This window comes from Gadus chalcogrammus, chromosome 11 (genome assembly GCF_026213295.1).
Source record: "Gadus chalcogrammus isolate NIFS_2021 chromosome 11, NIFS_Gcha_1.0, whole genome shotgun sequence".
Lineage (NCBI taxonomy): Eukaryota > Metazoa > Chordata > Actinopteri > Gadiformes > Gadidae > Gadus > Gadus chalcogrammus.
In genome coordinates this window covers 14,094,743-14,108,871 of record NC_079422.1, presented here as the reverse complement: position 1 = coordinate 14,108,871, position 14,129 = coordinate 14,094,743, and the positions used below count along the sequence as shown (strand labels likewise).

Sequence of the window (14,129 nt, the reverse complement as noted above, 5' to 3'; positions counted from 1 at the left end):
CAGGACCTTCATCATGTCCTTCAGCAGTATGATTGATGAAGATAGGCCATAAAGCTAGATAACTGCTTGATAATATTAATCAACACACAAGCGTACACACACGCACACACACGCACACACACACACACACACACGCACTTTTCATTTCTTTACTTATCTTTTCATTGGAAAAGCTACTTGCTAGGGCATCGTCTACCCATATGTACTATTCATTGGATATAAAAATGTATTGCTGTGAAGGCTTTGTTGAATGTATAAAACTTGGATCAAGTAGTTTAACAATTGGAGCAATAAAGCGGCCTACAGATAACCGGATTTCGTCATCATCATCATCATCATCATTATCATCACGCGGGGCAATTGTCTCGCAGCAGAAGCAGCAGCTGTCACGGTCGGTGACATAGGTAGCGTCTGAACGGCACGTCCACTAGCTGTATTACCGGCAGTCCTACGGTGCGTCTATTTAAAGAGAGGGGCAACATGGCGGCACGCGGCTTAGTCCGACGAGAGTCCATAGAGACGGAGATGCATACAGCCGAAGACAAAAGTAAAACCTTTGTTTACACAAAGAAAAGGGGGTATGACGTGACCCGCAACCCCCACCTCAACAAGGTAAAACGAAACGAGCCTTTAGTTTATTTTTGTTTCTAACTACCAGTAAGATGTCCTGCCTGTTGCCGGCGAGGTTAGAAGTATCAGCTTTAGAGCGGGGCTATAATTAGATTTAAAGTGACCGGACACTGAGCCGTCTCGACAAGGCCACAGGTGTTCCTAGAGACGCTGATCGGTTGCCCTGGTACCGACCGTCGTCATGGCGGGGGGAGCTCCTTCGCCAACCCGCTGGTTCAACTTCAGTCTTCTTTCAGTTCTATTCTATCAGCCTAAATGTTGTTTACCATTCTCAAATATGTTGGCCTTTTTATACTTAATCGATATATAATATGCTCTAGATAGAGATCCATGCCGTTGTCCTAACGATAAACACTGTTGTTGCACAAATCATTTGCATTATCATTCTCAATCTTCATCAACATTTTGATGAAGATTGATCATACGAAGGAAGGTGCGAAGGATTGAATATAAGCATTGTTTATATGCATAACGTGTACGCTATATATAGGATTTAATTTGACTATATAGATAGTCAAATTATCTATTGACTTCACCTTTTCCAGATCTTTTTCCGGCTTGCCTGTTTTGTTACAATGAGCTTCTGGTAGCCTGTTGACTTTCCAGTGTGTTCCTTTGTTTGGATGTTGGAGGGGGCGAGGGGGGCAAACAGGTCTAAATGACAGCCTGGGGTGAGGGCTCTCTGTCCAAGGTCCTGGAAGACCATACCATTGAAGATCCTCTGCGTCATTAAGGTCGTTCAGACCCTCAAAGCTTTTTTGTTATTTCTCAGGCCTCCAATGTTGAATCACACTGGATAACTTGACCTTTGAATGATCAGTAGCGTTCTTTATGATCAGTTATGGTAAACTGTTACCTCGGAACAGTTTGCAATTAAGCACAGAGATCTACAGAACTCTAAAGAAAAGCTTGAGAAAATGTGTGAAATGTTCTCAAGTAGACCTTGAACGCAGCCGTTCTATGTGTTTAGTCTATAATTAAGACTGACATTTAACTTTTCATTGAGCTGTGAACCTTGGCTGTTGAAATCATCTCTTTCCCACCCCTCTGCGGTCCATGTTTCCTTTCTAATTGCTAACTTCACACACACTACAACTACAACTTTCTTCTGCCTCCTAGGGTTCAGGTGAAAGCTCTTCCTGTCCGATGGGAGGCTGGCATTGGCCAAGTTTAAGTATCTGCCAGCCGGGACGGGAGCGTGCCTTATGTTGATAAGTTGGTCAGTGCAGTTCAAACTTCATCGTTTCCACAGGGGACTGAGGTCAGGTATTTTCACTGACTGCATAGAGACATGCTTGTTTGGCAAGTTAATGACTCCACTCTGGAGACTTCAAGACCAGCTCTCTCTCTCTCTCTCTCTCTCTCTCTCTCTCTCTCTCTCTCTCTCTCTCTCTCTCTCTCTCTCTCTCTCTCTCTCTCTCTCTCTCTCTCTCTCTCTCTCTCTCTCTCTCTCTCTCTCTCTCTCTCTCTCTCTCTCTCTCTCTCTCTCTCTCTCTCTCTCTCTCTCTCTCTCTCTCTCTCTCTCTCTCTCTCTCTCTCTCTGTGTGTGTGTGTGTGTGTGTGTGTGTGTGTGTGTGTGTGTGTGTGTGTGTGTGTGTGTGTGTGTGTGTGTGTGTGTGTGTGTGTGTGTGTGTGTGTGTGTGTTTGTGGCTGTAGTACGACTGAAATGAATGATCTTTTCGGAAATGTTCGCCAGACCACACAACTGGTTCCAGCAATGACTGGGGCCTGACAATGCTGTGTGTGAGTGGTGTTCTGAGTTCTGATGATGGGGGGAAATTAAGCTGTCACGTGTCTGATAATGGATGTCATGTTTTTTAAAGCGCCAGAGGCCCTAGCTGGCGGTGTGCTGCTCTGGTTACTCTGTCAATTTGGCTCAACAGAACCGAATTCAAACACTTCTCTAGGGAAAGTGAAAGCGAGTGCTGTTGGTCAATCTGGGTGTTTAGCCCCCTAATCCAAAAGCTGTCATTGGTTTTATTTTGGATTTACACCTAAGGGCCTCTGTGTGGTTCCTGGGAACAGGTCAATGCTTGATTCAAAATTCAAGATTGTGGTTGTATGGAGTGTTACCCTCCTGGATCAACGGGTAACGCTGTCTCGAATGTACGTTGAAACAGTTTTGGGTGCATTGATGCTATTTTTCTTGACTTGAATCACGGGCATCTGAGGCATCAAAGAACTTTAAGATATATGAAACCGGTAGAAGGACATCAACACAAGCACGCACGCACACACACACACAAGAACTTAACTTAGATGTAGGAGTCAGCAACACTTTACACTGCTGCTTCTCCCTTTCCAACCTCCGCATGCTGTTCCATGCTTTCCTTTCACTCTTCCACTTGTTTGTTGCTAGGAAGAGTAAGTGCTCCAAGCCCTGCATGTCTTTCATGTTTTATGGTGCGGTTTTGTGTTCTTATAAGCCAGGGAGGGGCACATTATTTGTTAGCGTTTTGGAAGGATCTGGTGTTTAATGAGATTCATGAAAAACTGTTGGAACACAGACAGCATAGTTTGGATTAAACACGGTTTGGGTTGTTTCTGTTAGATATAAATCTGCTCTTAATCCAGTCAATCTCATCATGTTAATCAAAATAAGAAGCATGGAAGATGTAAGAAACAACTTTTTCGGTGCTGACTGGTCTGTTTTTTAAAAGATATAATGCAACCACTGAGAACCAGTGATATCAGTAGTAGAATTTCTGCCTACATTGGGTTCCATAAGAAGAAGTGCCAGAGGCGTTGTCAAACATTGTCAAAACCAAGTTTATGCACACTGTTGAAAACGTCAGTTTCATCTCCCTTCTATTCATTCGGCTAGAAGTACTTACCCATGGCACCTTACTTTATTCCACAGCTGCCAGAGTATAGATTAGCCAACTTCTTTTCTAAGTTCAGTATTTAAACGAAAGTTCCTGCAGCAGAGTTGGGGGGGGGGGGGGGGGGGGGGGGGGGGGGGGGGGGGGGGGGGGGGGTGTGTGTGTGTGTGTGTGTGTGTGTGTGTGTGTGTGTGTGTGTGTGTGTGTGTGTGTGTGTGTGTGTGTGTGTGTGTGTGTGTGTGTGTGTGTGTGTCATCTACCCGATACTTTAATCAGTCGCGCAAAACACCTCTCGAACACAGGGCCTGTCAAATGCCCATTCCGGGGCGAAGGAGGAGGAAAAAAGGCTTCTTATGTATGCAGTGAGGTGTACTGTCCACTGTCAGCCCGGTCCGTGAACCAGAGCACGGAAATTGGATGAGAAGGTCGGAAATGACTGCTAAAGCGTGTTAGCTGGCAGGCACAGGCGGCCGTCTGTGATTTCAGCAGTGGCACATTGTTGCTGTGCCGCTGATTTCAGCGCGCCCAGGGGATGTGTGTTTACCTCTCTCACCTGGCCCACTTTAGCCCCCCATAACAGGAGTCAGTCATGGGACAACTCACTAATTGATGCTGAGGGCCGCAGCGCTGAAGGCAGCCTGTCCTCACATCTACACAGCTTGATTTCCTTTTAATTACCTTACCCGCCCCCCACCCCCCCGCCCTCCCCAGCACCCCCCTAAAGTATACACATACTCAAACACACCCCAAAGTACACAAATAGCCACACAAACACAGTCCCCAAAGTACACACTCATTCACACGCACACAAATACATACGTACACACACACACACCTCAAAGTACACACACGCACATGCACAAGCACAAACACACACCCCAAAGTACACACATGCACACAAACACACACACTCACACACACACTTAAACCGTAACAACACCACCTCTTTGCTTGGTACTATCTCCTCCCTCCCAAAAGGGGGAGCAGTGTAGTGTAGTGTAGTGTAGTGTAGTGTAGTGTAGTGTAGTGTAGTGTTGTGTGTGTGTGTGTGTGTGTGTGTGTGTGTGTGTGTGTGTGTGTGTGTGTGTGTGTGTGTGTGTGTGTGTGTGTGTGTGTGTGTGTGTGTGTGTGTGTGTGTGTGTGTGTGTGTGTGTGTGTGTGTGTGTGTTTGTTGAGTGCTCCCACCGTCCGGCGAGGAGATGAAGTGCGGGCCACGTGGTGGAGAAAGGCTCCTCTGTGGGGAGGAGGAGGAGGGGGGAGGTGAGAGCTGGCCCAGCTCCACAGACAGGCTTCTGTATGTCCGCCGGATCGCACATTAATGAGGGTTCTGTGTTCAGATCCTGAGATCCTTTACTGCGACCCTGTGACGCTGGTCACCCCAGCCTTGAAAAATAACAACAACCAAAAAGAAACAGCAGCCCGTCTAAAGTGTACCATCAAGGATGCTGTTTCACGTCGACACACTGACGTGAGCTGTTGCCGTTTTTGGGGTGGACGGCGGGCTTCGTCGTCTAGGGCTGAGTGAGCGGAGGTCTGTGAACAGATGACCATTCACGGCTTCCATACTGTAGTGTGATAGATGGATCAGGCCTGAATTACACTTGAAGGCACCTACCTGGCATGCCCGATCAAGTGGGCATGAAATGGGCATCAATCAGACACAATTGAAACAGGTCACCTGTGTCAGTCTGTATCACGTTGAGGTCATTCATTCGATTGATTCAAGGTGATGATTCATATTTGTTTCAGAATGGACTGCAATTTAAAGGAGAAACTGGCTATAGGAGGCCATTACCTTGGCTGCCCTTTTATACTGACCTTTCCTAACAGAGTTACAGAGAGAAAAACTAGACCTGGCATTGGGGAACTCTGATCAAACCATTAACAATCGAAACTCTCAATCGAAACACCACATTTTCTCCCCAGCCTATTCCTTCTGGTTCTATTGGCTCTCATGATAGTTATGCTGGGTTCACATTACAGGATAAATAGCCTTATTTTGTGCCTAGGTTATATGATGCTTAATGGCCACCATTTCACTTATGCATAATGCATTGTATTGTAACCCAGATCTAACCCTATGCCGTCTCCCACGGTGGGATTAAGGACTTGTGAGGCAGATGTCAGGGTATCAGGTTCAATCCCGTACATTGTGGATGACAGTGGCTACGTAAGGTGCAGAAAGGTGATGTCCCTTGATTGCTAACAAGGTAGAGTTTAAGTGAGCACTAGAAAATTATACAAACCTCACTTTGTTCAGACTTCTTTTTTTGTACACCAGCTGCGTTTGTCAGTGATCCGCGCTAGGTGGGCCGGTGTGCGTGCGTGTGTTTGTGTGCGAGTCTGTATGTGAGTGTGTGTGTGTGTGTGTGTGTGTGCACACGGGCCAGGTATCCCAGGAGGCAGTAAGACCGCACACATGGCTGGTGACCAGACATTCCACTGATGGACTGGAGTGAAGCCGGCAGACAGAGTACACAGTCTCTCTCCCCTCCCCAAAACCAAGCTCACTAGGCACCTGCCAGCCTGCAGCTCTCTCTCTCTAATTCACTCAGACACTCAGACACTCACTCACTCACTCACTCACTCACTCACTCACTCACTCACTCACTCACTCACTCACTCACTCACTCACTCACTCACTCACTCACTCACTCACTCACTCACTCACTCACTCACTCACTCACTCACTCACTCACTCACTCACTCACCCACCCACCCACCCGTCTATGCACTCACACACACAGTACCGTCTCACAGCAGACACATCCTTAATGGCCCTTGTCCAGGCTCAGGTTCATTTATTTTCTTCCTTCACAAGATGGACCTCATTGTACCCAGGACAATGCAGAAGCCATTAGACTGTCTCAGTCATGGCTTTCGTTCATTACACTTGCTATAAGTGAGTCTCAAGGGCTCCACTCCAAGTACCCTCCTGTCTTTCTAAGTAATTTTATATCTACTCCTCAATGCTCCTTTTGTCCACTGTGTTTGAATGAAGATGTCACACAATCGCCACCCAGGCATGTCACTATGGAAGTGCAACCAGACGTATTGGTGTGTATCCTTGCACAGAGCTGAAGCCATATATTATTGTACATTCATTTTATTTTTTGCCACACTGACTTCTTGACTCTGCACAAGGTGTAACTGGGTTCCTAGTTCAGCAATTTTAACCGATTTCTTCAGGCCTGATATGAGGAAGCATGTTTTTTTTTTCCTCTGCTGTTGAGATCGCTCCTTCTGGTGAAAGTATCACTTCCTTGAAACTGAAAATGTGTTTTCCTCACCATGAGACAGCTTTTTTCTTTAACCCTATTTCCTGTGTGTTTTGAAATGTCTCCATACAAGGAGCTTGCTTTCATGAGTTTGGCCAATCGGTGATAAGGAAATCTTTTTTAAGGCAGTCCCTTTTGTTTGATTTTTCTTGCCTATATTTTACAATGACATTGATCCCAAACCTCGATAGGTAATTACAAGTATCTTAGCTAAAGAGGGCCATAGAGCCCTGTGTGGTCCTATGCTGTCAGGTGATCTGATTTGTCCTAACGTTTCTTTCCAGTTTACCCTACAGTATTATAGTATTATAGTTACAGAATTTATGAATGGGGGATTTCATGTGCTATTTAAACTAATCGGAGCAGAGATGTTATTCAGTGTTCATCATTTTATTGTCAGCCAATGACACTGTTACTTTCCTTTTTCAAAATTTCATAGAACACAGACTTTCTTGTCACCCTTGCTTTCACATATGTCAGCACAGAGGTTTTGTACAAGATATAAACCTTGGAAATAAAGTGTCTGGTGTCAACAGGCATGTCATTGAGAAAGACGGTCCCCACAGATTTAGCATACAAAGGGTTGGCTTTGAATGAACTGAAGAGTCATCAAGTAAAATATGTTAATGATTGGACTCGAGGCTTCAGAGATCCTGATCCGTGCAGACCATTGGACTCTTGCCTGGCAACACTCAGGCTCCTCCGGGACCTGAACGCAAGAGTGTGAAACGTGTGTCTCGGCAGGGGAGCGGATAGGCTTCGAATAGCAAAAGCATAGCCTGCATCTCTGCTCCCTTTAAACCCTCCGCTCCCTCTCCCCTTAAGTAAACAGTGGCTCAATTTTCAAGGCTGTGTAACCAACAAGCATGCCCATACATTCATTCACAGGTCAACACCCTCTGACTTAAAGAAGCTGTTGCACACTTCTTTAAGCACGGAATCCATCGTGACGTCAGTCTTTGAGCGACCATGACACTCACCGTGGCAGCAGGTCAAAAGGGTTAAGGGTTTGATGTTGATAACCTAGACGCATTGGAGTCAGAAGTAAATAATAACCTGTTTTCCCCCCCGCCCCCATACTCCAAATGGTAAACAAATTGAACCAGATGATTTGCTGTTGCATTCCACGTGGTGAGGCCGTCGAGAGATGGTTGTTTATTGTCACTGCCTGTTGCCAGGTGGTCTCTGTGGGATATCTGTGTTTTCTGCCATTAGCCGCCAGTCAGGGTCGCCGCTTGATCGGAGCCCCTTGGCATCGTTCCATTCATCTGGAACACATACTGAGCTCGTACCGGTCAATTAGGGTCAACCAATCTGGGATCGTATCAACTGAACCGGGAATATGGCTGCGTTTTTGACGCTGTACTTGATTTAACCCGCAGTCTGCTATTAGTCTAGCGTTTTCTTCTCCCTGCATACCAGTGTCGCACTGAGAGCCTCCCAATGACATTCATCATGTCATTCATACTCTTATTTTAAAGTCTGGAAGGCAAAGAAACAGCTCCCTCTCAAACGACTATTATAATCCAGCCTTGTTATCTCACATAAAGAGTTACATGCTCTCGGTTCACATCAGTGGGTCTCTATGCTAAAGAACAGCCATGTTGCACACCTATGCTATGATAATCAGCTTGTTAAGGTCTGAAGGGTGATCCTGTGGCCTACATGGCATGTTTAGTGGATGAACTCCATGAGGGAAAAGTGAGGGAGGATCTAAGGACACTGAGAATATGAACTGAGAAAAAGATGGCTTTACCATTGTTTTCAGTCTTCTTGAATCCAGCAAGAGGAGTAAAATCCCCCGCCATTTTAGCAGGAACCACATGAGGGAATATTTGTCCTGGGTAGGGAGAGACTTTCCCTGGTTCTTCACACTGTGGAAATGCATTCCAACCTGAGAGTGCTAGAGAAAATGATTTAGGGCCTACAAAAAAAGAAATGGAACGGCAAAAATTGTTTTGCAGTATTCGAAAAAAATGTACCAACCTTTCAAGGCAGTAGCCTATTTATAGAACCCAACGGCAAATATTTGAGTTGAGGCCATTAAAATTAGGTATAGACCAGTCTGTATTTTTCCTCTATGAATTATTTATGACATCTATGTAACATGCTTAACATGACTTCCAGCTCGAATGGTGGTGCCACTGACACGTTGTGAAACATTAGGGACGGACATTTATTATGGCTTGACATGAGCACACCAAGAAAAGCAGCCATGAAACACCAAACACAGACAAATTAATGATATGACTTTGGGGTGTTCACTTGTAGTCTTCCTGTGGAAATCTTAAATGCCTTTGTGATCTTTTGAGCTGTTTTATTGTTCAACTTTAAATAATGAACAATAATCTAACATATAGGTTGCTTTGAGTCAATGTTGATAGTTGTTTTCAGTTGATTCAACATGCATTTTCTCTTGTAGCTTAAATTCACTTTAGAGAAATACAAAAACACCAAAAGAGACATTAAAACTTCCAAACTGTGCATGGAGGTTGATGTTGGTATATATTTTGTCATTCAATTATTCTCTAATAATGATAGCAGTCTGTTATATTCAGGGATATAAAACCTTGCTTTACTGGTAAGGTTAAAGCAGAGAAAACATCGTCATTGGCACAAAGAAGGAACTAAGCAAAATGGCGAATTGGTGAGGGATTGCGTAAAGATCCTTCTGAAGAGGTGGGTTTTGAGGCCGTCTTAAAGGTTGTGATACATTCTGAGTCTCTAAAGGATGGTGGTTATGAATTCCATTGTTTAGGGTCGAAGGCACAGTTGGCCCAGGTGTGCAGTCTGGCTGGTGAGGCGTGCAGATTTTGAGGGAGTAGTTCAGAGTATTGAGGGAGCAGTTCAGAGAGGTGATCTGTATACTATATGGATATCTTCCTTGTGGCTGTTGCAGTGCTATTGTTGTACACCTGGCAAGGCAATGATCTTTGTTGAACGGTGTGCACATAGCCTGTTCTTTTGGTTGCCGCAATTTCTTCTGATCTTAGTACGCCATCGGTCAATGAGCTTGCATAATATTCATACCACTGTGAACATTACACAAAGTTAGATAGAGAAGCACTTGCTTTGATCACCGCTGAGGTATTGTGTAGCAGGGATACTCCATGAACTTGATGGATATAGAGGTTCCCAATTAGTGTTAAAAGCAAGGATAAATACACAAAAATAGAAATGCAGTGTATTGAAGAAGTTCAACATCACAACAATTTAGAGATACTCATTTGAATGACTTTGAATGACTAATTTGAAAGACAGGATTTTGCTGCATGCCGCATTCATTAAAAATGTCTTTCAATTTCCAACAGAAAGCATTGAGACGGCAAGATGCACGCATAGCTTCTCAAGGGAAATTTGGCTGAAATGTTGCTTGTCTAGTCATCATATCGATTCTTATTCTCAGCTGCATTTGCAAAACCTGTTGGCTTGAATTGCATTGAAAAGGATAAACCAAAATCAAAAATAATGTTCATCAGGTGTGGCACATGAGTCAACTTATGTGAAAGATTGATTCTGGCCAGTGGTTGTGGAATATCCACAGCAGAAAGGGGACTTACCGGACTGGACCGGCCTGGGCCCGGGTCTGGAATGTTTCAACGTTTACTCCAGAGTTTCTTGGTTCAGAATCATCATTGTATTTATTATTTGGCCTGCTAAACTGGCCTGGTGCATTACAATGTTTAACACAATACTAAACAAATAAAGAAAACAAAGAAGAGAGAGACTGTATGCAGGTAAAAAAAAACTTTGCCTGCAGTCCAGTGTTGCCGGGGAGAATGAGAAACTACACTAAACACAGCTTACCGCTTCATTATTGGAAGCTTTGTTTGTGAAGTTGTAATGTATTTAATAAAGTAGCCTATTCACAGACTAATCGCTATGTTTATTACCATGATGTTGTTAAGCCTTCTAATGCACTTAGGCTGTTAAGTAAGCCAAAAGATGAATAAAGTCATGATTCGGACAAGGAAAAACCTGGACGGTGAGTATGATTGTAAGCAAATATGTATTTTAATGTGTGAATGTGTCTACGTGAGTGTGTGTGTGTTCAGTAGCATGTGTGTGCCTTGTACTTGTGTGTGTGTGAGTTGACTTGGTTGAGGCCATCGTTGTTTTGCATTGCATGCGTGATAATCAATATCTATTATTTATTTTACCAATTACACAGTTACTATTTCCCATTATAAAAATCATCTAAATGGACATGATGCATAATAATAACACCCAAATCATCTCACCGCCTGGTTTCAACTCAGGGTGTACTGTCTGCCTGTGTCTGCCAGCGGATTAGTGATCGACCGATATATCGGCCGGCCGATATAATCGGTTTTATCGTGTATCGTATCGGCAGATTTTTCTTTCGGTATTGTGCTTTCGCGACAACTCTGGATCTCCAGGGTAGTATCGGCTTCCATTATGGACTCAAAAAAATCGGAATCGGCGTATCGGTTATCGGCTAAGGCTGATGAAAAAAGATCGGTATCGGCCCTAGGGTTGCCGCGGTGTGGACATTTTCACACCGAGTAATACGCTCGTGTCAACACCGGTATTACCGGTATAAACGGTATTAACTTTGAAACTATAGGTCAACCGCCATCTTCTCCGTCAACTCTCCTCTCACACTCGGTGACAGCGGCTGGCAGCGCGCCAATTCTCGGCGTCTTATAACGTTCTATATATAATAGTATAATATAATTTTATATATCATAATATCACGGCCAAAAGCTCTGTGCGCCTCCGGATGGCCGTATCGCGGGGAGCTCACGTAGGGATTGGGCTTCGCGGGGTTTGTTTACCGGCGTTGCTATGGTAACCAGTCTTGTAAGGAAGCACGTCAATTCTCGGCGCGACAATTCTCCCGCACAGAGCAGAACTGTGGCCTATTCTACACATTTTTATTTTCTTAATTATAATTATATTATTCATTTTTACTGAATTTGTTTTTTATTACTAAACAAAACAAAAAAAAACTCGGTGTTGCCGGTGTGCAACACCGAGTAATCGGTGTTGGCCTCAACACCGGTAACACCGGTAATACCGTATACCGCGGCAACCCTAATCGGCCCTAAAAAATCCATATCGGCCGATCCCTACTGCTGATACAGCCCATTCTCTGGAAAATGATGTGGTCTCCTGACCTAGGTTCTCCTGGAGGACCGGATAAGGCCAAACCACTCTTGTCATTCTCCAATCATTGGAGTAACTTTTGTCCAATCCAATATCAGAGGGGTCAGAACTGAAAGCTGAGGACATTTGCTCAGGAGAAGGAAGTGGTCAAAGCAGATGGAGGGAGACCATTCAGTGTCTTCTTTACTTAAGTTCAACATGGAGAATTTTCTACAGGGATATTCTGGGCTGTTTTTGCGTTACCTAGAGCTATAGAATTGGATCTCTTTGGTTGTCTTTGTGACATAACTCCTGATAATAACACCCAAATCATGAATCGTGCATGCATTTTATCAAACCAACTGCCATCGACAACACAGAGAACTATAACAGGATGTCTTCTTTCTACTGGACGTACGGCCAGTTCCACTTCACGGCTGAAGCTTGCAGGATTCATATGGTGTAGGTGGACTGGAGTGACCGTTCGGAACAACGCTTCCATTGATCCCATGTCAGCCTTCCTTGACCAATGGCGACCTAAGCGACCCCATGTGGTGCGGCCCGAATACGTTACTAGAAATATGGTTTCGGTTTCCGACGGCACCCCACGGAGCACGCTTTGTTAAGCTCCAGGAACATCCGCTCCTGGCGTCTTCCTTAGGTAGCCTCCGTAAAGCTGACCCCCTGCACTGACCCTAAACTCTGCGGTAGCTGTGTGTGCGCTCCTTCAGCCTAACAGCTGGCTGATTGATGGCAGCCAGTGGGCGGAAGCATTCTCCTGTCCAAACTCAACCCACGGACATGCATTCCTGCACTGATCACAATGACACACACACACGCACACACACAGGCACACACACAGGAACGCAAGAAAACACATACGACTGCATGCACACACACACAGGCACAGACACATACACGCATGGAAACACACACGACTGCCTGCACACATATGCGGGTGCACACACGCACTCGTTGAATAGTTTTTGCCAAATTGGATTTTGTCCTCTGGGGGTGTAATGTGACAACACTCATTTGCATATTTTGTGTTTCGTGTATGTCGTTGCAAAAAAGACCAAACAGGAAACATGAAATGAAAGTTTAGAGGCGATGAAAAACCGGAGAGAAAGTGTGTGTGAGAGCGGGACCCGAGAGTGGTGTTGGAGAGTAACGCTCAGTTGATGAGGGTCAATATTTGTGTTGGATGGAGATCAAGACCAGCGCTCCGCTCCACAGAGAGGCTGAGCGTTTCTGGGCATCCAACCTAAAGACACGCACACACACGCACGCACGCACATATGCGCACACACACACACACACACACACACACTGTCTGGAATGAAACGCATTGATCTGTCTATCGCTCTTTCTGTGTCTTTATCTTTTTTATCTCTAACTCCTTCTTTGAAATTTGCCTCCATTGGTGCTTCAGCATGTCTTATGCAAAACCCCGATTTATATTTATCTGTAGATTTGGAATTGCCACGTTCGCTTAGGCTTGTGAAATGCTGTAGAGTACGGCAAATTCGACTGGGTACACTGTTGTCACTGCGATGTGTATGCCGTTCGTTTAAGGACACCAGGCGTTTCCTATCGTCTCTGTTTACTTGCAATCTCTGCTTGAGTTACAGATGTGCATAATCCCAAGAAACAGGTCTTTCTTCCTACTGATTCATCTTGAAATAAACTGAGAGCGACGCAATAGGCCGTTCTTTACAGATACCGAATATTTACAGATAGCAGATTCTTCTGACATTCATTCGCCTGGTACTGATGAACCATTGCAGGCAGACAGGGGTGTATCAGGGAGTGTGTGGGAAAAAGTTGACTATTTAAACCGAGCACTCTTTGGGCTCACTTTGTGTCGCAATTTGGGACACACACTGGCCATTTTCTTTGTGTGAACACACCAATTTCGTTTTCCAACATATCCGGGCTCTTGATGTGTGAGTGAGGGAGTATGTGTTGGTTGCTTTGCCTCCAGGACGTTCCATGAGGACGGGTGGTCAGGGCGTCTCCTCTGCTGAGGTAGGTGGCCCCGAGGGAGGGGGTGACACCTCGATCACCTCCTTCTAATCCATTTCCACTATTTGTCTGTCTCGTTCCTACTGTCTCATTTCCTTCTCTCGCTCGGCCTCTTTACGGGTGATCCTTGCTCTCTCCGTCTCTCGCGCTCTCTCTCTGTGATACGCACACACTCGCCAAACACATGTTATTAAATCCCTTCTTTAATGTCGCCTCTCACTTCACTGCCGCCAGGAAGCAGCAGAAGGTTTTCGTGTTTCTAATT

The 14,129-nt window shown here is 44.9% G+C and overlaps 1 protein-coding gene across 1 annotated transcript in view; it reads left to right on the top strand.

Annotated features, from left to right (window-relative positions):
* The first annotated feature begins 373 nt into the window (after positions 1-373).
* Positions 374-14,129, top strand: part of me1 (malic enzyme 1, NADP(+)-dependent, cytosolic) — a 60,179-nt gene continuing 46,423 nt past the window's right edge. Inside the window, exon 1 of the mRNA XM_056601773.1 lies at positions 374-612. Within this exon, the coding sequence (XP_056457748.1) occupies positions 481-612 (132 nt within the window). The 5' untranslated portion in view covers positions 374-480. The remainder of the gene's footprint in view (positions 613-14,129) is intronic.